Here is a 27,080-nt window from a genome sequence, read left to right as displayed (position 1 = left end):
CCCCAGTGCGAGCGGCGTGGGCACAGCGCGCAGGCTGCGGGAGCATCGCCGGCTCCGCTCTCGGGGCAGCCGCAGCCCCCCGTGTCCCGCACCGGGGACATCCGCAGGGTTTCGGCAGCGGAGGGACCAGGCCGGAGCTGGATGGACATGGTGAGTCGCTGGCAGCGCTGCCCGCAGCCCTCGGCCCCGGGATGGGCATCGGATCCCGCACAGCCCCTACCCGGCCGTGCACGGTTCTGAGGGGATGGGGCAGCCCGGGCCTCAAGAGCTGCTGCTCCCCGGCCCTGGCAGCAGCCAAGGAAGGGTTTCCCCGCTGTTCCTCACACCCCTCCGTGGCTGGATGTGGTACCCCCGTTCTCACTCCCGCATTTCTGGGGCTGCTTTTCCCTCTCCCAGCCCGGGAGCAGACAAGCAAGGCAGTGTCCCCATGCCAAGGGGAACAGGAACTTCTGAAGGGTCTTGTCCGCTCCTGGAAACCTCCTGGGTGAGAGCCTGTCCCTCCCAGCCCCGGCACAGCTCTCACCACTGCACTGCTGGTGCCTCTGCTCAGCACAGGGCACTCACTCGCAGTGCTCTGTGCAGGAAAAGCCACGGCCACCAAACCCCAGGCTGGCATGCAGACCCCCCTGGGAGGGAGACACTTCCCCAGGAGGGCAGACGAGTATGACCAAGCTCGCTGGGCACTGCAAAACCCTCCAGCAGCAGCACACTGGGACATGAACCCCTCCAGGGTGGGGAACTCACTCCCTGCCATGCCTACACACACCCAGGGGTTAAATCCCCACAACCAAGGAGTCACTCAGCATCTGATCACCCTGCAAAGCTTGGCTTGGTTTGGTTTGGTTTGGCTTGGCTTGGCTTGGCTTGGTTTGGTTAGGTTTGGTTTGGTTTGGTTTGGTTTGGTTTGGTTTGGTTTGGTTTGGTTAGGTTTGGTTAGGTTTGGTTTGGTTAGATTTGGTTTGGTTTGGTTATGTTTGGTTAGGTTTGGTTTGGTTAGATTTGGTTTGGTTTGGTTTGGTTTGGATTGGTGTGGTTTGGTTAGGTTTGGTTGGTGGGCTTTGCTTTGGTTTGGTTTGGTTTAGTTTGGTTTGGTTAGGTTTGGTTAGGTTTGGTTTGGTTTGGTTTGGTTTGGTTTGGTTTGGTTGGTGTGCTTTGGTTTGGTTTGGTTGGTGTGCTTTGGTTTGGTTTGGTTAGGTTTGGTTTGGTTAGGTTAGGTTTGGTTTGGTGTGGTTTGGTTTGGTTTGGTTTGGTTAGGTTAGGTTTGGTTAGGTTAGGTTTGGTTTGGTTTGGTTTGGTGTGGTTTGGTGTGGGTTGGTTTGGTTTGGTTTGGTTTGGTGTGGTGTGGTGTGGTTTGGTTTGGTTTGGTTTGGTTTGGTTTGGTTTGGTGTGGTTTGGTTTGGTTAGGTTTGGTGTGGTTTGGTTTGGTTTGGTTTGGTTTGGTTTGATTTGGTGTGGTTTGGTGTGGTTTGGTTTGGATTGGTGTGGTTTGGTTAGGTTTGGATTGGTGTGATTTGGTTTGGTTAGGTTTGGTTTGGTGTGGTTTGGTTTGGTTAGGTTTGGATTGGTGTGGTTTGGTTTGGTTTGGTTTGGTTTGGTTTGGTTTGGTTTGGTGAAGGAATGTCCCACCTGCTCCTGAGGGAGGGACAAAGCCCAGCTCTGCACACCCTGCACGGATTCCCCGTTGGAAGGGGAGGGGAGGTTCATCAGGACTCCATGGCTCTTGTGCTGGCACTCGCACTGCTGAGCCTGGAATGGCCACAGGGACACGAAGTGCCCCAAGAAGAACACAGCAAGGGAGCTCAATTAGTCACGGTAGCATTGAGTCCTGCTGGAAATCACGTCCCTCCACACAGGAGCAGGCACAGCCCTCGCCTTGCTCTGGATTTAACCAGTGCAGCTCTCGCTCGCACTGTGGGTTTGAGAGGAGTCATGGAGAGGCAGCTCCAAGCTCTGAATCCCTTTGAAACAGAAGAGGTTGATGGACTGAAGAGAATACAAAAAAAACCCCCAAAAACCACTAATCCCCCATCTCATCTGCATCCACACCAGACCTGGTGCTTGGAGAGGAGCCCGGCAGAGGGTGACATGATTGGGACAGTGTGGGCAGTGTGGGGACAGAGGGGCAGCTGTGCTGCTGCAGTGGGGCCTGGAGGATCCATCCGAGCTGGGACCGTTCCTGCAGGGACCGTTAGGATCCCATTATCCAGGCCATGGTGACACAGGAGGTCAGCATGAGGAAGGACCAGCCCCACGTGCCCTGGGCTGCCTGTGCTGGCACATGTTGGTTACAAAACTCCCAGGCCTCTGGGAGTTCTTCCCTTCTCCACAGAGAAGCAGCTCAGGAAGGGCAGCCGAGGTGGGAGATGCAGGATCCAATTCCCCTTCCCACCCTGCCCTCCAGCTCCCACAGAAACAGGCTCTGCACCCCAGCAGCTCAGCAGAGCCCGTCCAGGGTGGGGAATTTGGCACAAGCTGCCCACACTTGGCACGGGTGCCAGCTGAGCCTGGCTTTGGCAGAAAGGCTGCTGGCATTTCCTCAGAGAGCCAGACACCAACGTGCTGGGACACAGCCACATGGCACCAGGCAGTGCCACCACTCCTGCCCTGCACAGGTCGCTTCTTGTTCCCAAAACCAGCAGCCCCAGCCCTGCTGCAGAGACACAGCAGGGAGGCAACACTTCCTCCTCACAAAGCCAGCCTGCCTTTGTGGGCTAGCCCAGGGGGAATGGCTTGGCACTTGCTGTAAAATCCTGCTGGAAGAGCGTGTGTGCATGGCTGAACATGCCCTGGCACACTGACCCGGGCAGGGAGGGCTCACCTCTCCCCTGACCTTGGCACACAGCTCCCTTCAGCTGTGCCACATCCCCAGTGCCCCCACCCTGCTCTGCCAAGCCCTGGCCTCTGAGCCCTGGGGTGGCACAGGGACCTCTGCTCTCATCTGATGTGACAAATCATCTCCAGGCCTGTGCTGCTCTTGAAGCTCAGCAGTTGCAGCAAAGGCTTCCTGGATTGTGCACGGTTTATCCCAGCAGGTTTAACCTTCCTTACCTCTGTTCATGCAAAAATCTTGTCTTACCTGTGGTGGCAGAGTGCAGAAGCAACAGCAAAGAGAAGAGCTCACTGGGGCTGGCAGGGCATGGAAGGGACCGGGCTCAGTGGAGCAGGAACAGCTTTCCAAACAGCTGCTGTGTGGCACGGCTCGAGCACGGATGGAGAGCACGGATCAGACACCCACAGTGCCCACCTGAACCCTCCCAAAGGGACTCTGGGCTCCAGCCACCCACCCAGCCCAGCTCACAGCCCCTGCCCTCCCATCACCGGCAGTTTCTCCCACAAGGATGGTTACAGGAGGATAATTTTGAGGAGCTCAAGCGGATCGATGCCTGAGTCATTGTCACTCCAGCCCTGGCTGTGTTTACCCTGTGTCTTAGCAGCAGCACGGCCCTCCCTCCCTCCCCGCCCTGGGAGTGCTGGTTCCCCTGGCTCGGGCTGGTTCCTCCGGTGCTCCTGCAGCCCTGCAGGGAGCACCCGGGCTGTGCCACCCCGCTTCTGACCCTGCTGAAGGCACAGCCCCCGCGGTGGCACGCCCGTGTGCCACAGCCCCGCAGGCGTGTGTATTTTGACTCAGGGTTTCTCTGCACAGCAGAAAGCGCCTCTTTCCCAACACCTGGGAGTTTTTAAGCCTCTGGTGTGTAAATGACAGGAACTCTGCACCATTCAGAGCCAGTTACTGGAACGGCACAGGTGGTGTCTGTGGGAACAAGGCAGCAGGTGACCCTGGGTGACCGCAGGGCGTTGTCACCACAGGAGCAGCCACCCCCATTCCCAGTAGCTCTAAAGCCACCTCAGGTGAAGGTGGGGGCAGATTTCCTACTCATCCCTGCTGCTCCCTGGGCTGTGAGCTCACCACGGGGCCAACTGCCCTCACCACATCTGGCCCTCCTGCCTCCCAGCTGCTTTGTGCCTGCACTTCCAGCTCATAACTGGTTTTCCTCTCTGCTTTGCAGGACTCGGCCTCGGAGCGGCTCAATGGCAGAGGTAACACCGCTGGGAGCTGGGGGAGATGAGCAGTGCCAGGCTGAGCCCAGCCATGCAGGGCCACGCTCCTCTGTGTTGCAGGTCCCTGCACAAGACCCAAATCCTCCAGGACACCAGAGTCCTTCAAGAGGCTGGGGATCCTCGTCCTGGCCGTGGTGCTCACCCTCGCCTGCCTGGTCGCCATCGGCTTCCTGGGTACAGCCCCTGATCTCTGTCCCCCTCCTTTCCATGGCCACAGCTCAGCAAACACAGCCCCAGCTCTTTGCTGATCCTGCCCAGGAGCTGGAGCTGTGCACTGAGCCCCCTCTCCCTGCAGTGAAGATTTACCTGGGCTACCACTACCTGTTCTGCAAGCAGCCCCTGAAGCTGGTGCCGCTCAAGCGGGTGTGTGACGGGCACCTGGACTGCCTGCAGGGCGAGGACGAGGCCAACTGTCCCCAGTGGGTCCCCGAGGGGCCACCAGCCGGGGGTGAGTGCAGGACACCCGCCAGAGCTCCGGGGGCTGGGCTGCTGCGGCCACCCCGTGCCAAAGCTGACTCTGTGTGTGCCTCCAGCCCGTGTTTCCAAAGACAGATCCATCCTGCAGGTGCTCAACAGCCACACTGGAGCCTGGTCCTGTGTGTGCCACGACCTCTTCACCCCGGCACTGGCCAGAGCTGCCTGTGAGCAGATGGGCTACAGCAGGTACCGGGCTGTTTCCTCCTGTTTCACCTCCCCTCTTCCTGAAAAGCTCTTCTGGAGTGGGGCTCTGCTTATCTGGGAGGCACTCAGAGCTCTGCACTGATGGTTTCAGTGCATGCCCAGCACACAGAGCGCTCTGTGAGTCCCCAGGAGCTGGCTTGGAGCCCTGGCAGCCTCCCGTGAGAGCAGAGTGCTGTGCCCTGCTCTGCCAGAGCCCATGGCACCCTGTCCTGCTCTGCCACAGCCCATGGGCACCCTGTCCTGCTCTGCCACAGCCCATGGCACCCTGTCCTGCTCTGCCACAGCCCATGGACACCCTGCCCTGCTCTGCCATAGCCCACGACACCCTGCTCTGCTCCTGCTCTGCTCCATCCCCCCTACCTGCAGCCCAAGGCCTCCCTGCCAGCACAGCTCACCTGGGGAGGGAGGCTCAGGGGGCTGCACGTCCCTTTTAAGATGGGTTCTGGTGTTTAAGCCACTGTAGGAGCACAGACTGAGTAAAATCTGGCATTTTCCAGGTCCGAAAATTCAGTGATTGAGGCTTTGAACACAGGTCCCAAATGTCACAACAGCAAGGACCCCCCTGAATTCTCCCAGAGCCACCTGCCCACACCTCTGCATGGCAGGGAACACTCTCCCCTCCTTCAGCTGCTCCTGTCCCTGCTCCTGAGCAGTGTCCCAGCCCTCCAGGGCTGTCACATCCCCACTTCGCCATTCCTGTCCCTTTCTCCTATGGGATCCAGGCTCCTGAGGTGCTGAGGCACCAGTGCCTGTCCCCCCCACACCTGCAGCCCTGTCCCCCCGTGTCTTGCAGCACCCCAGCATTCCAGGGGGTGGAGGCGAGCCAGGGGCAGCCGCTGCCTCCCCGCGAGGTCGCGCTGAGCAACGGGAGCCTCCAGGTGCTGGAGCCAGGCAGGTGAGTGGGGGCTGTGTGCGCCCCGAGCTGCCTGTGCTGCCTGGCAGAGCAGCCAGGTCCAGCTCTTTTCTTCCCTCTTGCAGGAAATGCCTCTCGGGGCTGGTTGTGTCGCTCTTTTGTTCCAGTAAGTACCGTGGTGGAGGCTGGACCTTGTGGGCACCTTGTCCTGCTCCAGGTGCTCGCTCCTGGCACGGCCCCGTGGGAGTGTGGCTCCATCCCAGCCCCATCCCACAGTGTTTGCACGACGAAAGATGGATTTAATTACTGCTAACCTCGTTAAGGCAGCACAAACCTCCCAGAAATGAAACACCTAAGGGAGGCTTACCCAGATACCTGTTTGGGTTTGCTTTTACTGCCGAATTACCCTGATTAAATTATTTAAACTGATTAAACTGGGGGTCCTGGAGCAGGCAGGGGATGGCTGGACCCCTTCCAACCAGCCTGGGGATGAGGGGTGACAGCAGCACTGAGGGGATGAGGGGATGGGACATGCTCGTGTCCCCGGGAGCCTCGGTTGGCTCTGTCCCTCGTGTCCCCTCCAGACTGCGGGCAGAGCGTGAGGACGCCGCGGGTGCTGGGGGGCAGCCCGGCTGCCATCGAGGCGTGGCCCTGGCAGGTCAGCCTGCAGTACAGGAAGGAGCACATCTGCGGGGGCAGCATCATCGGGCCCGGCTGGGTGCTGACGGCCGCGCACTGCTTCAAGTGAGTGGGCACTCCCCGTGGGGGCAGCTTCTGTGTCCTGCACTTCTCTGTGCCTGTCCCCACGGGGGGACAAGCGGTGACAGCGCTGTCTGGGCACAGGAACAACCCCATCATCCAGAGCTGGCGTGTCAAAGCCGGCTCCGACCTCCTGTCGGGCGCTGCCACCTTGGCCGTGGAGAAGGTGTTCCTGGCAGAGGTGACACCTGCGTCCCCCAAGGACAATGACATCGCCCTGGTGAAGCTGCACTCCCCCGTGCACGACTCAGGTGAGGCTGGCAAAGTTGGGGCAGGAGTCACAAGTGTCCCCTGGTGGCACTGAGCAGTGGGATGGTGGTGCCCGGTGTGGCAGCGTCCTGTGGGCACTGAGTGCTGGAGCTGGTGGCTGTCCCCAGCCAGTCTGGGCCCTGTCCCTGTGAGCCCCCCCATCACATCTCCTTTCCAGACAGCACCAAGCCCATCTGCCTGCCCTACTTTGATGAGGAGCTGGTGCCGGGCACACCCCTGTGGGTGATCGGCTGGGGCTACACGGAGGAGCACGGTGAGTGACACAGCGTGGGGGTGACAGGGACAAGGCAGAGCACCCCCAGCACTGCTGGCAGGAGCGGGGTCCCTCTGAGAGGCCGTGTGTCACCCAGGGAAGCTGTCAGAGCGCCTGCAGCAGGCCGAGGTGGAGCTCATCGACAAGCAGAGCTGCAACCTGGCCGCCTACCACGGCGATGTCACCGAGAGGATGCTGTGTGCTGGCCTGCCCCAGGGCGGCGTGGACACCTGCCAGGTGGGGGTCTGGGCTGCTCACAGGGCTGGGGGGTCTGTACCCACCCCTGGCACGGCTCCTTTGAGGGAAGAGCTGTTTGGGAACGGCTGCTGCGAGCGCTGTGGCTCTGCGGGGCCGTCTGAGGGTCTGTCCTCGGCAGGGGGACAGCGGCGGGCCCCTGCTCTACTCGGGAGGACGCTGGCAGGTCGTGGGCATCGTCAGCTGGGGCCAGGGCTGCGGCACCCCCAGCACGCCCGGCGTCTACACCAGTGTCCGTGCCTACCTGGACTGGATCTCCACCGTGCGCAGGGTCAGTGCCCGAGGGGACAGGGATGGGGACAGGGATGGGGACGGGGACAGGGACAGGGAGAGGGACGGGGACAGGGATGGGGATGGGGACAGGGGACAGACAGAGAGACAGGGACAGGGACAGACAGAGGGACAGGGGACAGGGATGGGGACAGGGGACAGGGGAGAGGGACAGGGGACAAGGACAGGGACAGGGGACAGGGACTGGGACAGGGAGAGGGGACAGGGGACAGGGGATAGGGGACAGGGACAGGACAGGGACAGGGGACACACAGAGGAACAGGGGACAGGAATAGGGACAGGGGACAGGGACAGAGACAGAGAGAGGGACAGGGACAGGGGACAGGGACAGGGACAGGGACAGGGACGGGGGACAGGGACGGGGACATGGATAGGGACGGGGACAGGGGACAGGGACGGGGACATGGACAGGGGACAGGGACAGAGACAGAGACAGAGACAACTCCCTGCAGCTAAGCTGCCTCCTTTAGGACACGGCTGCTTTCCTCTTATTTCGGCTGCACTTTCAGAGCTTTCACTTTCAGAGCTTTCAGTTCCTTCTGTGTCTCTCTCCCCCCGCAGTCAGAGCTCTGAGACCTGCCGGAACAGGTCGCTTCTCGCCCCGAGCCTCCCTTCCCATCCCTCTGCCCTTGCTCTGGCAGCAACAGGGACACGGATCTCAGCCGTGGAAGGTGAGCAGAGGCTCCCAAACCCTCGCTGGCAGCTGTGATTTAGGGCGCCAGAGCCCAGCCAAGGAGGCAAAGGGTGACTGGAGTGATGGCCACTGATCCCGTGAAGGAATCTCACTGGCTCAAGCTCCCTTCCGGACAAGGATTAATTTATTGCCCTGTGCTGACCCCGCTGTGGCAGGATGGCTCCTGGGGGGCCAAGCTGCTGACAGCTCACTCCTGTTGTACAGAGAGAAATGATGATTGTGCTCTAGAGCGTTCCCCTATCCCCATTAAAGAAAAGGATTTGTTTTTTCACACTCAGCCTCCCGAGCCTTTGTCCTGTTTCCTCACGGGTTAATTTTACCCAATCCCCCCCACCCCCCCAGCCCCACAGCAACCCCAAACCACGGCGAGTCTCTCTAGTAAACGTAAACTTTATTTCATTCAAGGCAAAGCTAACTAAACCTCTAGAGTGCAAAGATGTGCTGTAAGTCATCACACAGCCCCTGTGCTTACACGCAGGATCCCCCCACGCAGCTTCACATTTGCTTGGACACACACGTGTCTGTGGCAGCACACACCCCCTCCCCAAAAAGCCCCAGAAAGCCTCGGCAGCCCCCCCAAAGCCCCGGTGACAGCAGGGACCCCGCTGGTGCTGGCACAAGCCCCGCTCCCCCGGGGCAGCCGTGTGCACATGGAGTTACATTCCTAACACCGCTTGTGTGGACTTTTCCCATCAAGCCAGAGGAGTAATCCATGCATAGTGCAGCATTGCATATCCGGCAGCGAGTGGAGCTGAGTCCACGCGCCGCCTAAAAAAGGCCAACAAGTTAGGACAGCTAAAAATAGTTCTTTAAAAAACTCCCTTCCTCGCCTCGCTGTCCTCCCCCACAGGAGGGCTCCTCCAAGGACGGGCTGGGGGTCTCTCGGGGTGACTGGGAGGTCTCAGGCCTCCTCCTGGGCTCTCCCAGGTGTTGGTGGCAGTGTCACAACACCTGGCACCAGAGCGCCTTCCACCCTGGGGGGGTGGCAGAGCCGTGCAGGGCACCTCACAGCTCTGGAGAGGTGGCTCTCACTCACTGTCCCCAGCTCACACATGGGGACACTGAGGCACAGAGAGGTCAACTGATTGGCCTGGGGGTCCCACAGACCCTCGGAGAGGAGATCAAGACTCCCACTTGCCAAGGGAACCTGCCTGGGGCCAGGTGCCAGTTCCTGTCCCCTGTGCCGAGCACACAGCCCTGCTCCAATGAGTGCCCCCGAGCCCAGCCTGGGGTCACCAGCCTGCTGTGCACCAGCATCTCCAGAGAAAGCAGCACCCAGCCTTTCCTTGTTCACCCTGGCCATTAAATCCTCGCCTGCCTCCCACTCCAGCCCCTCTGCCAGGGCACAAACCCCCACAGCAAGTCACGGCTCAGCTGTGAATCCCAATTTACTGTGGGGACAGGGGAGCTGCCTGTCCTGCAGCCTCACTGTCAGACACCTGCTGATTGGAGAAATAGGGAACAAATCACGTTTTAAAGGAGATTGTCAACCTCAGTTGTAGCTCGCTGACTTTGTGTCTCACATCCTTGTGAGTCCCCTGACAGAGACCCCCTGGCTTTCTGAGCACCCCTCATCCCCAAGCACTTCACCACCAAAGCCAAGGACACCTCACACCCACCCCGTGAGGTAGAGCAGTATTATTGTCCCCATTTTACAGATGGGGAAACTGAGGCATGGAGAGCCAGAGCAACTTGCCCAGGGTTGCCCAGCGGGCTGGTGGCACAGCCCTGGCCCGGCTCCCCTCGCCAGGGCTGGGCTGTGCTCCCTCCCTGCACGGCCATGGCCAAGGGAAACGCAACTGGCTGCTTTCCCCTGGAATCTCCTACAAAATCACGCACGGAACGAGCTCAGCATCAAAAGCATCGCTGCTCCGAGTGCCGAGCCCCAGAGAGAGGGGAGGGGGCAGCACAAAGCCAGGGAGAGCTCCCGGGACGGCTGCCTGGGGATGCTCCCAGGGATGGCGGGGACAAAGCCGGGGTGAAATGCGGGACCTCACCCCATACGGGCCAGCAGTGGCCCTGGGACACGGCCAGCCGGGCCAGCCCTGCTGTGGGAGGCACCGAGGCACAGCCAGGGGCCTGTCTCTGGTTTGGTTCTCCAGTGTGCTTATCACAGCCCTGCTTCCCCCTGCGCCACTCCACCTGCACGGCCAGCTCTGAGCTGAGCATCCCTGCCCGGAAACACCTCCTGGATGCAGCAGGAGGCTGCCAGTCATCTCAGCTCAGCACCCAGCGTGCCACCCCACCCTCCGGGTACCCAGCACCCAGCCCCGGCACCCACCGGCCCTGCCCTGCCCTGCCCTGCCCTGCCTGTGCTCAGAGCGGAGCCGGCGGCTCCCTGCGCCCCAGCAGCCTCCCAGCCCGAGTCCGCGAGAAGCTCCCAGTCCCCCCGGCAGCCGCAGCCCTGTCCGAGAAGCAGTGCAGGTTGCAGGCACGTGTGTAATAGAAACATGTCTCAAGCGCTGGCAGTTCGGAAAGAAAACAAAAGGGGAAGGCTCGTCCCGTGCCCGGGCTCCCGCGGCGGGGCGAGGCGGGCGCGGGGCTGCTCGTTCATGCCTTTGGTGGTGCTTTTTGTTCCGCCTTGGAGCCGGCCAGGCCGTTCTCGGTGTTGTCGTTCCCTGACGAGCTCACCAGACACTCCTTCCTGCACAGGGAGAGCGCACGGGCAGCCGGCAGCGCCCCCGACCCCGCTCCCCGCGACCCCCCGGCAGCACCCCCGCACTCACTTCCCATCCTGGGTCTTCTTGATGATGAACAGGACCACCCTCTTGATGAGCATGAAGAGGATGAGGAGGCCGATGAGCCCCCCCACCACGCTCAGGATGATGATTGTCAGGGTGTTGTCTGTCTCCACCACTGCGGGAGAGAAGGTGCTGAGGTGGGGCAGCCGCACATCCCACCCCAAAAAACCACAGCCTGCTCCCCCCGAGGCCTCCAGGGCTGTCACCCACCGCCATGCAGCACCCAAGGAGCCTGTCCCCGTGTGCTGGCATTTCCAGCAGCCCAGAGCCCGGCCAGCACTCACTCTTATGCACCACGGTGAGGAAGATGGTGGCGTTGTGCTGGGCGTTCCTCTCCTTGGGGTTCTTGACGTGGCAGGTGTACTTGCCGGCATCGCTGAACTCCACGTTGTTCAGCACGATGGAGATGTTGTTGTCCTTCTTGGTGGTGGAGCCCACAAACTCCACCCGCGGGTTGTGCCAGATGCGGGTGGGCTCCGAGGCTTTGTTCTTGATCTTGCCGTGGTAAATCTGCAGAGGCAGTGGGGCAGGAGCAGCTGGGTGAGGGAAAGGCTCTCGCTCTCCTGATGGTGCCCAGACTCAGCTCTGCACACACAGACACCCCCACCAAACGTCCCATTACACCCAATTAAAGCAGGAATGGCTTTAATGGAGAGGAACCCGATGCACATCCTACCGGGAAGCAGCAGATCCGATCTGCCCTGAAATGATGTAACAGACCATGCCAAAAATGGGAGACGACCAGAGAAAATGAGCTCCTTTGCTGGCCAGAACTGTTCCAAACCAACCCCCCTGCTGAGGAACTGAGGAGCCAAATATTCCCAGCAGGAAGCAAATCCATACAGAACCTTTCATATTGCAGAGTAAGCAAAGGAAGGGGAAATGAACCATATTTGCCCTAAGTGCAGAATTGCACCTGAACAGCCAATTTATGAAAAGGAACGAGACCGTGGGCAGCAGCAAATCTAGAACAGCTTTGTGCCAAAAGCACGATGTTCTGGGGTATTTGAGTCACCCTGTTTGCACAGCCTTGTCCCCCCAGAGCTGGTGACACTCGGAGAGAAGGGCATCCTGCACGAGGAGAAAGGGAACTGTGAGAACTGCAGCACTGAGCTGCACCGGGAAAGCACAGCAGGACCTGCCAGGAAAGCAGAGGCAGAGCCCAGAGAGCCACCCACCAGCTCTGTCGAGTTGAAATACCATGTGAAGACCAGGTCCTGGAAGCCTATGCAGGTGGAGAAGACGCAGGGCAGCAGGACGTTGGAGTTGTTCAGAGCTGTCACCGTGTTGGTCTTCCCCACCGACACCTCCAAGGCGAAGGCGATGGCGAGGACGTGCAAACCTGGCAGGGAGAGCGGAGGAGAGAGTGAGGCCAAGGCTTTGTCACCCCTCGTCCCCTTTGGCATACCAGGCTGCCGTGGCAGGAGCAAAGGAGCCTGTCCCCAGCCCTAGAACGGCTCGGTGACAGAGGGGACCTGCTCCTGCAGGAGCTGGGGCTGGGTCACCCACAGAGACAGCGCGGGCTCAAAGGGAACCAGAATATCCCCACGAATAAAGTGTGCAAATGAGAGCCCTGATTTGCATGTTATCCACAGGCCTCCAGCAAGACCTTAAAGGGGGAGAAAAAAGCCAAGGCGAAGCAGAGCTCTGCTCTTCAGGCGGGAGCTGGAGCAGTAATTAGCGTGGCTGTCCTGGCCGCCTGCCACCCGCTCGCCCTCCAGAGCAGCCCCCTCGCACCCAGCAGTGAGCCCCGGCTCCAGAGCTGCCAGATGACCTTCAAACTGCAGGATGCAGCTCTCCTGCTCCTCACCTCCTCACGAGCAGGGAGAGAGGAGCAGGCAGGAGCCCAGCTGTAGCTGAACGCTCCTGGGGTGCAGGGACTGTGCTGGGTTGGGCCACCACTGTCCCCACAGATCCTCTGGGGGAGCACAGGGATGCTCTGCTCCAGGCCAGAGGAGCAGCCCCACTCCCCATCCCATCCCACCACAGCCCCGTCCCGTTTGTGTGATGTGGCACGGCTGAGATGTGGCACAGCCCAGCAAAGCACTGTCCTCCCCCTTCCCAGCCCTCAGCCACCCCTGCAGAGCTTCCCCAGGGCACAAAATCCGGGGGACAAAGCTTTTCCCACGGCCACAAGCCGATCCCCAGCCGCCCCAACACCTCAACTCGGACACGCTGCCCTCTGTCTGGGATTCTCCTCTCGCTGCAGCCGCCTCAGCTGCTGATTTATTCTCCCACACAAGCCGGTGCTAACAACTCCCCAGGCACGTCGCAGCCGGAGCCAAGCCCGAGAGCCCTGCATCCTGGGCTCCGGGCCCTGCTGCAGTGCTGCATTGCAAGCACTGCAGGCGAGGAGTTATTTAACTTTACACACAAGCACTCCTCGTTTTGCTCGAGAGGCCGGAGCTAACCTCAGGGAGTGGTTCCCGGCAGATGGAATCTCCTGCAGCTGTCAGGCTCCTGTAGCAGCCCTGGGGATGCTACAGAGGGGACTTCACAGGCAGGAGTGTCCCGGGGGACAGGAGTTGTCCCCCTGGAGCAGGAGTTGGCAGAGGGATGCCTGGCTCTGCAGGTAGGTCTGAGCCTGCAGCGTGCTGCAAGCGGACACTCACTCACAGGAAAGATGATTCCTTGCAGCTTGTAACACTTTAAAACCTGTCTGTCACCCTTAGAATGTAATCTGAATTGAATGCGTGGGGTAAATCGAGGCTGACCTTGCTCCTGACATCCTGTGCTCTCAGAAAGACAAAACTGATACGTTACCACTAAATAAAGCACCGAGGAAAACACGCTGGGGGAGCACTGGCTGACCCTGCCGCGATCAGCTCTGCTTCTCCACACCCTCCCAAAGCGGCTGCACTTCGCACCACCAGACCCCCAACCTTCAGGGCCACTCCTCTGGGGGCTCCAGGCTCCCCCCCATGCCTGCAGGCACCAGCGTTCCCCGAGGGACAGCCCAGGGAGGCAGGGAGCAGCCGCTCCTGCTGCTGCCAGAGCCTTGCTGCCTGTGCTCTGTGCTTTGCTCTTGCAGAGGGAGAGCTCCCCACAGCGCGGGGGCTCGCTGAGCTCACCCCGGGCTGCCACATGTGCGAAAGCTGCTTTAGAAAAACTTTCACTGCCCATAAAAGTCAGCGTGACATCCTGGCACAGGCAGCAAGCCATGCCTGGCAGGCTGGCCGGGCTCCTCTCCAGCGGGGTTCAAAGGCAGGAGTTCCCTGGGCAGCCCGAGGCCGGGTGTGGCGTGCCCTGGGACAGGACACACGGCCCTCACCTCTCCTGAGGAAGGGGCTGTGCGTGGCTCCGTGGCACAGCCAGGAGCTCGCTGCCACTCCCTGCGGAGTGCGGCATCCCCCAAAGCTACAGACACAGAGAGACCCGCCCTGCGCTCCCCTGCCCACCGCCCTCTCCAGCTCCCAGCCCACCTGAGCGACTTGTGGGACCAGCTTCCCACCTCCACGCCCTGCAGCCCCGACCCCCGAATGGCCTCGAGCATCTCCGAGTCTCTCCTAGCACCCCACTGCCAGCTCAGCTGCTGGTACCCAAATCTTGCAGGGCGTCAGGTACTTACATGCTTTTTTGTGTCTCCAGCATCCTTTAACTTAAGCACTTTGCCCTCTAAAACGCCTCCCACGGGAGTGCCCCAGCAGCAAGCGCTGCACAGCCAGCCCTCGGGTCCAGGCTGGCACGGGGGTGACCCACGGGAGCGGGAGTGCGGCGGGTGCGTGAGGCTGATGCAGGTGGCTGGAGCCTGCCCCAGGTGTGCAGTGGGGAGGGGACGGCTGCCAGCCCCTCCCTGCACCCTGTGGCCGGGGATCTCGGGCATCCCTGGACACAGGGCTGGGCATCATGCTCCAAGCAGCGGCCCTGCGGCGCGGGTCGGTCCCCGCGGCAGGGACAAGCACATGCGGACGGTCGTTGTACCGAACGAACTGTAAGACAATGACCTGTCGGCGGGCGTGCTGGCGCTGAAGCAGTGCATGGCCTCCCCGCGGCCATCCCCCGGTCCCGGGCAGGCAGGCAGCGCGGTCCCCGCTGGCCGGGCAGCGCAGGAGCGGGGCAAAGCGGGGTGCAGCCGCAGTGCTCGCAGGAGAGAGAAGCGCTGGCCACGGGAGCGCCGGTGCGGGCAGGGCAGGGGCTGGAGCCGGGACTTCGGAGCTGGGGCTCGGCTGCGAAGTCACCTTGGCCAAGTGACTTATCCCCGGCGCTCCGGACCGTCCGTCTGCAGAGCGGAGAGCGGCGTTAGCGCCCGCGGGCGGCATCCCCGGGCGCGGCGGGCGGGCTGCGGGGGCTGGGCGCGGAGCGGGGACCCCCGCCTCGGGCTGCCGCGGGTCCCCGGGGCAGGGTCCCCGCCGGGGAGCCGGGCTGGGGGGGACACAGGACGCGGGCGGTACCCGGAGGGGTCCCCGCAGCCCCCCGCGCCCCTTACCCAGGAGCGCGGCCAGCAGGCGCGGCGCGGCGCGGTGGCGAGCGGCGGGCGAGCCCGGGGCCATGGCTGCAGAGCGGGGCCAGCAGGCGCGGAGCGGAGCGGTCCCTGCTGCCCGCAGCGCCCGGCTCTGGCCGCCCCCGCGGAGGGCGAGCGGCGCCGGGCGGGGCCGCGCCGGGCGGGGCTGCGCTGAGCCCTCCTCCGCGCTCCTCCGCGCTCCTCCGAGCTCCTCCGCGCTCCTCCGCATCCCCCCGCGCATCCCCCCGCGCTCCCGCCCCGTGCATCCCCCCTCGCTCATCCCCCCGCTCATCCGCCCGTCCGGGGATCGGGGAGCGCTCCCTGGACCAGGGCAGTGACGGTCCCCCTGTGCTCGGCACTGATGGAGCCGCATCCCGAATCCTGGGAGCAGTTCTGGGCCCCTCGACAGAAGGACATTGAGGTGCTGGAGTGTGTCCAGAGAATCAGTAGGATGAGGAGAGGCCGAGAGAGCTGTGGGTTTAAACTGGAGAAAAGGAGGCTCGAGGGGACTTTGTCGCTCTCGTCAACTCCCTGACAGGAGGGTGGAGCCAGGTGGGGGTCGGGCTTTTATCCCAGGTAACAAATGACAGGACAAAAGGAGACGGCCTCAAGCTGTGCCAGGGGAGGTTTAGGTTGGGTGTTAGGGAAGATTTGTTCGCTGAAAGGGTTGTCCAGCCCTGGCACAGATTGTTCAGGGCAATGGTGGAGTCACCAACCCTGGCTGTGGCACTTGGGGACATGGTTTAGTGATGGCCTTGGCAGTGCTGGGTAAATAGCTGGGCTTGGTCTTAGAGTTTTTTCCAACCTCAGACATTCTGTGGTGGCCTGGAAACACTGGGCTGATGTTGCCTTGGGCCACATTGGGAAGAGGCCAAAGTGCCACCAAGGCTGGTGGCTTCTCAGGACAACAAAACAGGACGAGGCTGGGTCTCAGCTCTCTTTCAGGGCACCTCAGCAGTGAGACACCAATGTCCCTGCCCTCCACCCCCGAGGCAGACAGCACACACAGGTGGGATGCAAAACCCAACCCCGATGGCTGCAGAGGGACCCTCCCGGCGCCAAATGGAACACTCTGAGAACTTCTTTTTCTCGCCGTGATCTTGTTCCGGGATAATTAGCTGCACTAAAGTTCTTGTCTCAGTAACCTTTCCCTCGCCGTCGCATCCATTAGGCCTGCCCTCGGCACACCGCATCCCACGGGCAGCGCTCGGGGCTCTCCTAATGGAAACCTCCGGGGCGTGGTGGGGCAGGCAGAGCTTCACCTGCGTGCCCAGGTCCATTAGAGCCCTGTGCAGAGAGCGGAGTGCGGGAGGTGACGCATCCCAAAACAGCCGTGGCGGGAAGGGGAGGAGGCGCTGCCTCACTCCTGGAGCACGAACGGAGCTGACTTTCCCTCTGGGCTGCGGTGACACAGGGCACGCGTCCTGGCAAAGCTCACCCCAGGGACCGGGCATGGCTTCCCCGAACTGATTGATCGGTTTTTTGGGTGTGAGAGCAGGGATGCTGCCTGCATGTCTGAGGTGCCACAGCCTGTCACCTCCAGGGCGCGTTGAGGCTCCCCATCCCCACCCTGCCCCCTTTGCAGCTCTCCCGGCCAGAGCACGAAGCAGCAGAGGGGAGGGAAAGCAGGAGGCTTTGCAGGGCACGGGGGCATCCCAGGGGAGCCTGAGAGGATGCCAGCAGTGCCTGTGGGTTGAGGCGTTAGGGCTGCAGAGCTGGCAAGAGAGGCAGGAAAAATCCAGGCGGAGCGGGGAGCGGGCAGGGCGGCGCTGGCAGCCGGCGCTGCGGGAGCGGAGTGCGCGGCTCTGCTGATGCAGCAGAAGGTGCCTCGGCGAGAGGCTGGGAGGGATTCGGGGAGGGGATTCGGGGAGGGGATGGATTCAGGGAGGGGATGGATTCAGAGAGGGGATGGATTGAGAGAGGGGATGGATTGAGAGAGGGGATGGATTGAGACAGGGGATGGATTGAGAGAGGGGATGGATTGAGAGAGGGGATGGATTGAGAGAGGGGATGGATTCAGAGAGGGGATGGATTCAGAAAGGAGATGGATTCAGAGAGGGGATGGATTCAGAGAGGGGATGGATTCAGAGAGGGGATGCATACAGGGAGGGGAGCGGAGCCGCAGGCGCTGTGTGGAGACGGGAGGAGGAGCGCAGCGTTTGCTGGAGCATCACTAATTGTGAGAGGGCGGGCGGAGAGAGGCGAGGGGCTGCAGGGACGCCTGTCACCCCTGCAGGGGTGCCTGGTGGCTGCTGGGGCCAGAGACACAGGTGCAGGTGAGTTTGAGGCCAGCACCCAGCACACGGGACCTGGACCAGTAGCACCCCTACCCTGGCGCAGGGGAAGGTGTGGAGGAGCCCTCCTGGGATGCTCAGGTGCCTGCCAAGTTTGCTCACATTTGGGATGCAAGTTGGGATGCATTTGGCTAAACCGCCTCTGAGAATCTCACTAGCAGAGCCCTAAATCCCTCTGGGGGCAGGAAGGTTGGGAAACCTGGCTGCAAGGGCTGCCCAGTGAATACGACCGAGCTCCTGCGGGCACTGGCACAGACAGGGTGCACTGGGCAGGTGGGCACCCAGCTTATTCCGTGCTTATTCCTGCAGCCACGTGTTCCCGCAGAGGTGCCAGCCTGGCATCCCGTGCCCGCTGTCCTGCACAGCTGTGCCCGGGGCTGGGAGGGGACGCTGGCTGTCACCAGCGCCTGATGGAGCTGTCACACTTGGCAGCTCCGGCCGCTCTCCTCGGCCGACTGATCCCGTGAGACATCTGCCACTGCCGCGGGGCTGCCCAGGCTCGGCTGTCCCCAGCCCGGCCTGCCGGGGCAGGGAAGGGCACGGGCAGCAGCTGGCCCGGGGATTTCGGCAGGGCGCGGATGTCCGGAGAGGGATCCGGGATTCCTGCGGCTCAGCGGAAACTTGTTCTGCTGAGCCCAGCACCAGGCTGCTGCGTCTGGTTTCAGGGACGGCGAGCACCCTGTGCTCGGACTCTGTCACCTCCCTGGGGGACAGGAAGGAGGGCTCAGGGGTGCTGCCAGCTGGCTCGCAGCCTGCCGGGGGGCAGTGGCCGCCTGTGCTCCCTCAGTCCCTCTCACCTTGCGCTGGCACAGCAGGAAGGGTTAAACTCCGAGCAGGGCTCCTGCCTCTCTCCACGTGGGCGCCGACCAGGTAGGGCTGAGCAGAGCAGTTGGGCTGCAGCTCCCAGCTCAACGCAGCAGGCGCAGCGCTGGCCCCGGCTGCCCCGGAGCATCCTGCCAGGGGCTGCCCCAGCAGCACAGTCCCAGCCTCCTCCAAACCTCCCCGAGCCAGACGAGGCTGTGCTCCCGGAGCCGGAGCACATCCTGCCAATGGAGGGGGAGGAGGAGGTGGCAAAGCTGGAACAGAGCTTCCCATCAGCACCTTATATTTACTGCAAGGTCCTCTGGCTGTGACCTTTAAAAGACAAGGTGGGCTGGCATCCCGGCAGCTGGCAGTGGGCAGGAGGCACCGCAGGGATCAGCCTCTGCAGGGCTGGCCGGGCTGGGGCGCACTGGCCGGGCTGGAAGCTGAGCGAGAGGTCCCGGGCACAGACTGCGGGTGAGTACCTGGCTGCTTTTGTCATTCCAGCTCTCGGCTGCCTGCAGCTCTCCCTCGGAGCGGTGCTTTCCCCTCTCCCTGCGCTGCCGCTGCCTGCTCGCCCCCGCCCGCGGAGCTGCCTGCCCTCGGAGCGCACAGGTTCCTCACCCCTTTCCACGGGCCCTTGAAACACGCAGGGGAAGAGCGTCCGTGTCCCCCGGCAGCCACTGCAGAGCATCTGCAAGAACCGCTGAGGCAGCCCTGCTGTATCCCAGGAGAAAGTTTGATCCCGACCCGGCACAGCCCGAGCCCACCTCTGCCGAACCCTCCTTATCCTGATCCCCCAGAGCTGCCCTTCACACCCCTCACTGCTCCGGACTTCACTGCCCCAGGCTCTTCCCTTTCCAGGTGCCCCCTGTTTAATTCCCATTGCCGGGAGCAGGGCAGCATTGCAGGGACTGTGGCTCTGGACTCTCTCTGAGACACCCCCCAGTCCCCTGTGACTCTGCACAGGGACAGGCAGAGGTCCCTGCCACCTCCCACCCCCTCTCTTGCTCTTTAACACCTGTAATCCCACCTGGCCCAAAGAAATGGTTGTGTCCAAGGAATGTCCCTGGTTCTGGAAAACCCGTGGAGCCCCAGCGCTGGGGGCTGCTGCCATGCCCTCAGTCCCCTGCAGTGAGAACTCACCCTTGCTGTGTCCCACGGGGTGTCCTCTGTGATGCCACTGCTCTCCTCAAGTTTTTTTGCCAACAACACCCTAACAAGCACCCTGAAAGCGCCCAGGGGTCCCCCATCCCCTTTGCCTCTGGCTGTATTTGACCCGCCGAGGCTGGGTGGGGATAACTCCACATCCTCCTCCCGGGAGCTGCTCCTCCCTGCACGGCAAAGTTGTTCCCTGCCACGGGCCAGGGATCGATTATCTGCACCCCCCAGCAGCAGCCCAGAGCTGCAGGACTGTGTCAGCAGGACACTGGAGGTGATTTGGGTGCCCTTCCTCAGGGAGGGACAGGTGCCATGGGAAGCTGGAGGTTTTCCGCAGCGCTGACCCCACGCTGAGGCGTCCAGGGCGCAGGGACAGGGACACGGGGAGAGCTCATCCCGCTGGCACTGCTGCTGAGCTGGGGAGGCCAGAAGGCAGGGCTGGAAGGTGGAAAGAGGTGGTGGCAGTGCCCTGGGGCAGTGTGTGGCCAGACCCTGCCTGTGTGAGGGATTGGGAGGCTCCGGCGCTCGGCGGCCCGGAGTGAAGGGCAGCAGGGAGAGGCACGGCAGAGGGCGGCTGTCAGAACTTCCCTCGCCTCTCCACGGTGGGTGAATTGATGGATGTGCCTATTAACCGTGCCCCAGTTGTGTCGTGCTGCTCCGGAGCATCCCCACGGCGCTGCTGGAGCGGGAGAACAGCCGGTTACGGGTGTCCATCACCCGGCACGTGCCCCGGGCTCTGCTGGAGCCTGCTGAGCCTTACCTGCCGTGAGCAGCCATCAATCCCAGCTCTCTGAGGAGCACAGTGGAGAAGCTGACAGGGCACAGGTCCTGGAGGCCCCACAGAGGGTGTGGAGCACCCCTGAAATCTCCCTGTGGGAATGCTGGGGCAGCACTGGCCACGCTCCCACCCCCAGCACTGCCCCGGCTGTGGCAGCTCCCAGGGACAGAGCTGAGGACACACAGGGTGCCCTGGGCTCCCTTGGCACCCAAAGCACCCAGCAGGACCAAGCTCCGCTCTGGAGCGGGCTCATCCCCCAGGCAGAGCAGATGGGGGCCTGTCCTGCCCCTCCAGGCTGCGGCACAAAAGCATCGAGGGCAGAGTCAGTGTTTTGTTGTTCTTTTGTTTGTTTGACTGTACAAAGAGCAATAAAAACATCCCGCACTCGGCAGAGTGCTCGGCACGAGAAGCCATGGGGAAGGCGCACAGCCAAGGCCACAGCACGACCCAGAGCAGCCCCTCCTGTGTGTACAGATCTGTATTTGTGTATTTGTCGGCTCTGCTGTGTGCAGCTATGTACAGACAGATGCATTGGCAAGTTGCAATCCGAGGGTAGTGCACGAAAAGAAATGAAAGGCAGATGCAAGACCGGTCATGTGCAACACTCAGAGACCTCTGTGCCCCCGAGTGCTGGCTCAGTCCCTCCAGGAGCTGGGGACAGCCCGGCTCTGGAGAGGGCGGCGGGAGCCCTGCTGGCACTGGGAGGGAGTGGGGACAGCCCTGCCCTCCCCCTGGGAGGGAGCCAGGCGTGGGACACGGCACATTCCTGCTGCGGATGGGAGGGGAGCAGCGTGGAGCTCAGCGGGGTCCAGCGGGATGGACAGGGCACGTGGGGCCGGGGTGGAAAGCGATGGAGCAGAGCAGGGAGGGCACAGCTGTCCCGCCATCCCTGGAGCCTGATGGCATTGCCAGGATGGTACCTACACAGGGACGCTGCAAAGGTGTCCCTTCTCTGCACAGGGACACTGCAAAGGTGTCCCCTCTCCCTGGCAGTGCTGCTCGTGGGTGACGGGACCTCCATCACCTGGCCCCTGCAGTGTCCCCTGCGGCTCCGTGCACTGTCCCCCTCCTGGCAGCCACAGGAGAGGAAAAGCTCAGGTCTGGTGCCACAGGGGACACTGCCCTGGGTCATTCCCTGCCTGAAGCCCCGGTGCTGCAGCCAGCACAGCTCACCTGCCAGGTGAGGCAGGTGGCACACGGGGCTGGGCACGCTGGCAGTGCATTGCCATGGCAGTTACAGTGTGCAGTGCTCTGCAGGGAGGCTGGAGGAGGCAGTCTCAGCATCTCCAGGGTGACAGAGCTGTCCTAACTCTGGGCCTGCTGTTGTGCCCAGTCTTTGCCAGACAGTGCCCAAAAGCTCCTCTCCCTTTCAGCAGCTCTTTGTCCCAAGCAGCCTCACCCCAGCACTCCCCAGCACCTCAGTCTGAGACATCAGCTGGGCATTTTCCACCACAAACACCCTCCCCAAAAAGGAAACAAGCACAAGACAGTCAGCCCAGCACCTTGGGCTGAAATGCTCAGACCCAAAAACAGCCCAAGAGGCAGAAGGGTCCAACCCTTGCACACCAAGAGCCATCAATGGTTCCAAAGCATCACAAAGCTCCAAGACCCTGGGTGGGCTCATGGCCTTGGCCACTTGACATCTGAGCAGCCTGGGACAGTCCCTGAGGAGCACAAGCTTGCAAGGAGGAGACTGGCAGCTATGAGGATCCCTTGGGGTGGGAACACCAGTGCCAGTAGCCCAGGAACAGCAGGAGCACCTCGGGATGAGCTGTGACCCCAAGGGCAGACTGCTGGCCCCTGCTCTCATTTTCTACTGGGGCAGAGAGCAGACAACGGGGCACGGGGCTGCCCAGACCCCTCTGCCCCTCCTGGCACCCCCTGCTCCAGTCCCTACATGTGGAGAACCACACAGATCCCCCCTCACCCTCCCCAGCCTGTCCCCAGCACCTCCTCACAGCTCTGGCACTCAGAGCAGGGGACAGGCTGGTCTCAGCTCAGCCTCAGGGCCTTCAGCCCCCCCTCCCCAGCCCTGCCCAGTACAGCCAGGCTCCGGGGACCTTCTCTGTGCGCCCTGCTCAGGCTGGCTCGGGTGTTGGGATGGAAGGAGGGATGCTCTGGGGAGACAGAAATCCTTGCTCTGGGAAGCACATCAAGAGGGTCACGCTGTACAGGGGAGAGGAGGGAGGGGCGGGCAGGGGGGCATTACTTGGTGCCCTCATCCGGGTTGCCTTCTCCGTCCGTCTTCCCTTCCTCCTCTGTCTTCTGGTCATCCGTGTTGAGCCTCTGCTGCTTTTTCCGGCGCACACACTTCACCACCATCAGCACCAGGATCACCACGGCCAGGAACCCGCCCACGGAGGCGCCCACGATCACGGCCACCGTCGAGTCGTGCTTGGGGGGCTCTGGGGACACAGGGCACGGGCTCAGGGCACGCAGTGTCCCCTGGGAGCAGCTGGGAACAGGCAGGACTCTGGGAACAAGCCCCGCACCCGCGGGTGCCCCGCAGCACAGGGGACCACTGACCTTGGGTGAGCACCTTGAGGCTGATCTTGCCGTGGCCCCGGTGCCGGTCCGGGGGGTTCAGCACGTAGCAGTTGTAGGTGCCCTCGTCCTCCAGCTGCACGTTTTTGAGGGTGAAGGACACGTCGTACTTGGCGGGGTTGCCGGTGAATTCCACGCGGTTCCCGAAGCGATCCAGCTGCTTGTTCATGATCTTGGTGCGGAACTGCAAGAACTGGGCAGCCATGGGGACAGCAGGTGAGGAGCGTTTGGCACCCCACGGGCTCATTTCCCAACCAGCACTCCCTCCCTGCACATGCTGCCCTGTGAAAACCCCTTTGAGCTGGTGCAGGACCCCCAGCGAGACTCACCAGCTCCTCCGAGCAGTTACTGCACTCCTGGTACGTCCAGTTGAGGGAAAACTGCTTGTTCTCCACCTTGTAGCAGGAGTTGAAGGTGCAGGAGAGCTTCACGGAGGAGCCATTCAATGCATTGATGGTGGGAGGGGCCATGACCTCCATGCCCAGCCTCGGGGGTGCTGCCGAATGCAGATGAATTTGGGGGGTGCCACCCTGGCAGCTGAGCCCATGTCCCCATGCTGCCCAGCCTGCACAGAGCTCTCCCTGCGGCCTGGCATTCCCTTCCAGGCACATCCACGCACTCTGCATGCAGCCAGGACTGGAATTTCCCTGCCCAGCAGCCCGAGCCCTGGCACCGTCCCTTGGCTGGACAGGACACACCTCGTCCCTGCTGTGCCAGGGTTGGTGACCCTGCTGTGCCAGGGTTGGTGACCCTGCTGTGCCATCCGCGGTGCTGAACGCTGCCGGCTGCAGGCAGCCCTGCTCCCGGCTGTCCCCCGAGGCCGTGCTGCTGCGGGATCGATGGTGCTGAGCAAGGCTGCAGCATCAGCACGCGGGGCCGGCGCCACAGCCACACGCAAATCCAGGCTGAGCTCATCACATTTCATCCCCAGCAGGACACGGCTATGCAGCGAGGGCTGGGATCAGCCAGGGAATGCCCCAGGGGCTCCGAGGAATGCAGATGCTTTTCCCTGCCAGCAGCGCCCACGCAAGGATTCTCCAGCTGGGAATGACCGGAGCAAGATCCCGATTGCTGCTGAGGGAACAAGGCCAGTCCCTGCTCCCTGGCCTTGCTGAGAATGAGGGGCATTAGCTGGTGCAGCTGGCGGGGCTCACCTGGCAGTGGGCAGGGATGGGGTGTCTGTGCCCTGCTCCCTCCTCCACTCCTTCCCTGCAGCTCCCCTCAGCAGCACCCAAACCCAGCGCCTGCATCCAGCACTGTTCCCAGGCTGGGCAAGGGGAGCAGGCTCCTGTGCAGCTGAGCTGGCTGCAAACACGAGGCCAAGCCCTGAGAAGCACAGGGACACGGGGACAGCGAGCCCTGGGAGGGACCAGAGTGTCCTGGGGGGCCGTGACACCCTACAGGACAGGCACAGCGACACTGCCACCAGGTGCTTTTGTGATCACCTCACCTCTCCCCTTGGGCTGCTGCTCTTTGCTCTCAAACCTTCTTCCCGAGGCCAAGCTGGGTGCATGTCAGGGCTGCTCCGCTGGCCGCTGCGTCCGCCTGCAAGCAGGGCAGGAAAGGGGCCAGGCTCTGCAGCCAGGGACCAGAGCCTTTCCCAAGCTGCAGGGACAGCCGTGCTGAGCCCCAGGTCCCGCTGCCAGGTGTGAACCAGCAGCACCCTGAAGCTCTTTAGGGTCAGAGTGGGTATGATCTAGCTCTGGGGCCGGCTCCTTGCTGTGCTGGCAGCCATGGGGAACAATCTCCATCCAGCCCCAGAGCAGGGAGGGCTCCCACAGGGCTCAGGGACACAGGGATGGGCACAGCTGGTGCATGGGGATGAGACACAGCACCCAAGGCAGGAAGAAGTGTCCTGAGGCAGTGTCACAGCCTTGCTGCCCTGTGGAAGCCAACACCTTTGATGCCTCCAAGGAAACCTTGCAGGGATGGGAGAGAAGAGCCAGGAGCTGGCCTGTCCCAGCACGAATGGTTGGAGGGGATCCCTGCATGGAATCACTGTCTGAGTGCCCCTCACACGATGCCCTGTGTGCCTGCAGGTGGGTGGCATGTCCTTGTCCTGTGTCCTCAGGGCTCTACAGAGAGATGAAGCCACCAGCAGCAAACCTGCCACCCCAAGCAGGGACACCTGGCAGGACCTAGGAGCAGCCATGTGTGTGGGTCCAAACTTTGCACTGGCTGGGCACTCAGCCCTGGGGGACAAGAGAGGTGGGGGCAGAAACCCCCAAACCCCAGGGAGCGCCAGGCCGTGTCCTGCGGCGCTGCGCAGGCTCCCAAACGCTCCGTCATGCTGCACCCAGGCTGGGGGGGTACAATTACAGCAGCCTCTACAGCAGCCCTGACTCGCTTTTGTGCCCTCCTTTCCCAGGTTTTCTCCTCGGGGAAAAGCAGCCCCATCAGGAGCTCCAGGACAGCACTTCAAAGGAGCGCTGCATTCCCGGCCGCGATCGATGCGGCCGCGGAGCTGCTGACACAGCGCGGCTGCTGCGGGGCCGGGCAGCACGCACGGACCGCGGCCACTGCCCGGCCACCAGCCCGGGGACAGCCACGGGGACAGCCACAGCAGCCCTGCCAGCACCCGCAGGACAGCCACAAGCCAGCACAGCCCACCTGCCAGCCCCCCAAAGGACAGCCACAAGCCAGCACAGCCCACCTGGCAGCACCTTGCCAGCCCTGTCCCCACGCCAGCCCTGTCCCCAGCTGCCCGGCATGCAAAGGGCTCTGTGCTCCGCACCCAGCCAGCAGGATGCAGGGTGTTTTTAGCAGGAGATGCAGCGGCACCGTACCCCCCACCCTGCCCAAAAGCAGGTCACCCTGGCTGGTGGCAGAGCCAGAGCACCTCCGTCCCCATCCCTGCGCTCGCCGGGGCTGGCACACGGGCAGGGGGCTCCTGGCCGGGGGCACGGGTGTGTCCCCACCTGGGCACATGCAAGGGGGTCAAGCCGACACTTACCCAGCGACAGGAGCAAGGTGAGGCCAGTGAGGAACAAGGTGGGCTGCGGGAGCCAGGCTTCCGGGCTCATTTTGTCGGACTTGTGTGTGTGGAGAGGACGTGGTGTTGGTGTGGGTTGTGGAGGTGGTGGAGGTGCTTTTTCGAACGCCCGGGTTATTTGCAGGTGACATAGAACATTAGAGCCGCTTTCTCCCCACAGCCCAATATGGCTGGAGCGAAAAAAAAGCAGTAAATGCTGTGGTTGGTGGATTGCAGCCGCCGGAGTGGGAGGGCGGAAAAATTTTCCCCTGAACTGCAGGCGACAGCTCCTGGCAGTGCCGGCTGCCTGCTCTGTGGCACACGGTGGGTCCCTGCAGACCCCGCAGCCCCCCGGGTTCAGGGGGGACATGCAGGGGTGTCCCCTGTGCCCAGCCCTGCTCACACCATCCACGGCAGCAGCTCCTGCTCTGGAGAGCCCAGCGGGGCCCAGGAGGGTTGGGAATGCCCTCCTAGAGCCGGGCAGGGAGCAGGGGGCTGCTCCAGGCTGGGGACAGCAGAGGGGCCCCAGCAGCCCAGCCAGGATGCCCCAGGCAGGCTGCAGCAGGTGGAGGTGCTCGTGGTCACCTGGATGGCTCCATCACTTCCCAGGGCTGCCACACTGCTGGAGACTCCTTGTCCTTCTCCAGCAGCATCTTCTCCCAGGATCGCACCTCTCCTCAGCCAGCCTTGGGATGGGGAGGCTCTGCCCAGCAGTAAAGGCTGGAGAAAGCCTTTTGTCCCCTTTGTACCATCGATGGGGAAGCCTTTGGGCCCCGGGCTCCAAACCTGGATTCCAGCTGCAGAGATGGGTGCAGGAAGGACAAGGACAAGCTTCTGGAGAGCAGAGAGGTGGTGACAGACCTGCTCAGGCCCTGGGACACGGGGTGGTGGCGTTTGCTGGGACAGCATCACTGTCCAGCGATGAGGATGGAGAGAGGCGAGGGATGCCCCAGAGGCAGGGCACAGCTCGGTTCCCGTGCAGCAGAGCCCGGGGGAGGCAGCAGGGATGCCGAGGGGCTCTGCTGCCTGACCCCAGCCAGGAGGGGAAGCAGGACAGCCGGGAGAGAAGGCACGGCAGTGTCCCAGCAGCTCTGCTCAGCAGCACTCCCTGCACACACAGCACTTTCCCCCCATCCCTGGGCAGGCAAAACCCGCTCTACTCAGCTGCTAGGGATGCCACAACCCTACAAAGACCCTGTGCCATCCCCCAAACCCAGCTCTGGGGGCTGATTCC

General features: G+C 62.5%; 3 protein-coding genes and 1 long non-coding RNA gene across 7 annotated transcripts; 2 read left to right on the top strand and 2 right to left on the bottom strand.

The window, feature by feature from the left end:
- Positions 1–141: 141 nt before the first annotated feature.
- Positions 142–10,558, top strand: TMPRSS4 (transmembrane serine protease 4). Its single transcript, XM_033081514.1, has 13 exons — positions 142–150; positions 4,008–4,038; positions 4,120–4,233; positions 4,355–4,507; positions 4,593–4,722; positions 5,534–5,635; positions 5,719–5,759; positions 6,178–6,337; positions 6,437–6,603; positions 6,780–6,875; positions 6,973–7,112; positions 7,252–7,401; positions 10,232–10,558. Exons 1-13 carry the CDS (start codon positions 142–144, stop codon positions 10,556–10,558), a joined length of 1,620 nt encoding a protein of 539 aa, XP_032937405.1.
- SCN4B (sodium voltage-gated channel beta subunit 4) lies at positions 8,490–19,882 on the bottom strand. 3 transcript variants are annotated; one of them, XM_033081576.2, is made up of 6 exons: positions 19,539–19,882; positions 14,801–15,075; positions 12,035–12,198; positions 11,141–11,366; positions 10,842–10,971; positions 8,490–10,759 (listed from the first exon to the last, which is right to left on the bottom strand). In XM_033081576.2, the coding sequence occupies exons 1-6, from the start codon at positions 19,700–19,702 to the stop codon at positions 10,666–10,668; spliced, it is 1,053 nt and encodes a 350-aa protein (XP_032937467.1). In that variant the 5' UTR covers positions 19,703–19,882; the 3' UTR covers positions 8,490–10,665. The 3 variants fall into 3 exon arrangements, with proteins under 3 accessions (XP_032937467.1, XP_032937470.1, XP_032937468.1); XM_033081579.2 differs by lacking the exon at positions 19,539–19,882 and adding an exon at positions 15,283–15,434; XM_033081577.2 differs by lacking the exons at positions 14,801–15,075; positions 19,539–19,882 and adding an exon at positions 15,283–15,355.
- A 138-nt stretch (positions 19,883–20,020) lies between these two features.
- LOC122149460 lies at positions 20,021–21,807 on the top strand. Its single transcript, XR_006163122.1, has 2 exons — positions 20,021–21,272; positions 21,305–21,807. It is a non-coding gene; the product is annotated as an uncharacterized LOC122149460 (long non-coding RNA).
- Positions 20,794–26,019, bottom strand: SCN2B (sodium voltage-gated channel beta subunit 2). 2 transcript variants are annotated; one of them, XM_033081584.2, is made up of 4 exons: positions 25,829–26,019; positions 23,205–23,371; positions 22,858–23,068; positions 20,794–22,736 (listed from the first exon to the last, which is right to left on the bottom strand). In XM_033081584.2, exons 1-4 carry the CDS (start codon positions 25,896–25,898, stop codon positions 22,537–22,539), a joined length of 648 nt encoding a protein of 215 aa, XP_032937475.1. In that variant the 5' UTR covers positions 25,899–26,019; the 3' UTR covers positions 20,794–22,536. The 2 variants fall into 2 exon arrangements, with proteins under 2 accessions (XP_032937475.1, XP_032937476.1); XM_033081585.2 differs by lacking the exon at positions 25,829–26,019 and adding an exon at positions 24,326–25,250.
- Between the last annotated feature and the right edge of the window lie 1,061 nt (positions 26,020–27,080).

Source organism: Catharus ustulatus, chromosome 28, assembly GCF_009819885.2.
Source record: "Catharus ustulatus isolate bCatUst1 chromosome 28, bCatUst1.pri.v2, whole genome shotgun sequence".
NCBI classification, from domain to species: domain Eukaryota; kingdom Metazoa; phylum Chordata; class Aves; order Passeriformes; family Turdidae; genus Catharus; species Catharus ustulatus.
This window is presented reverse-complemented; position numbering and strand designations above follow the sequence as displayed.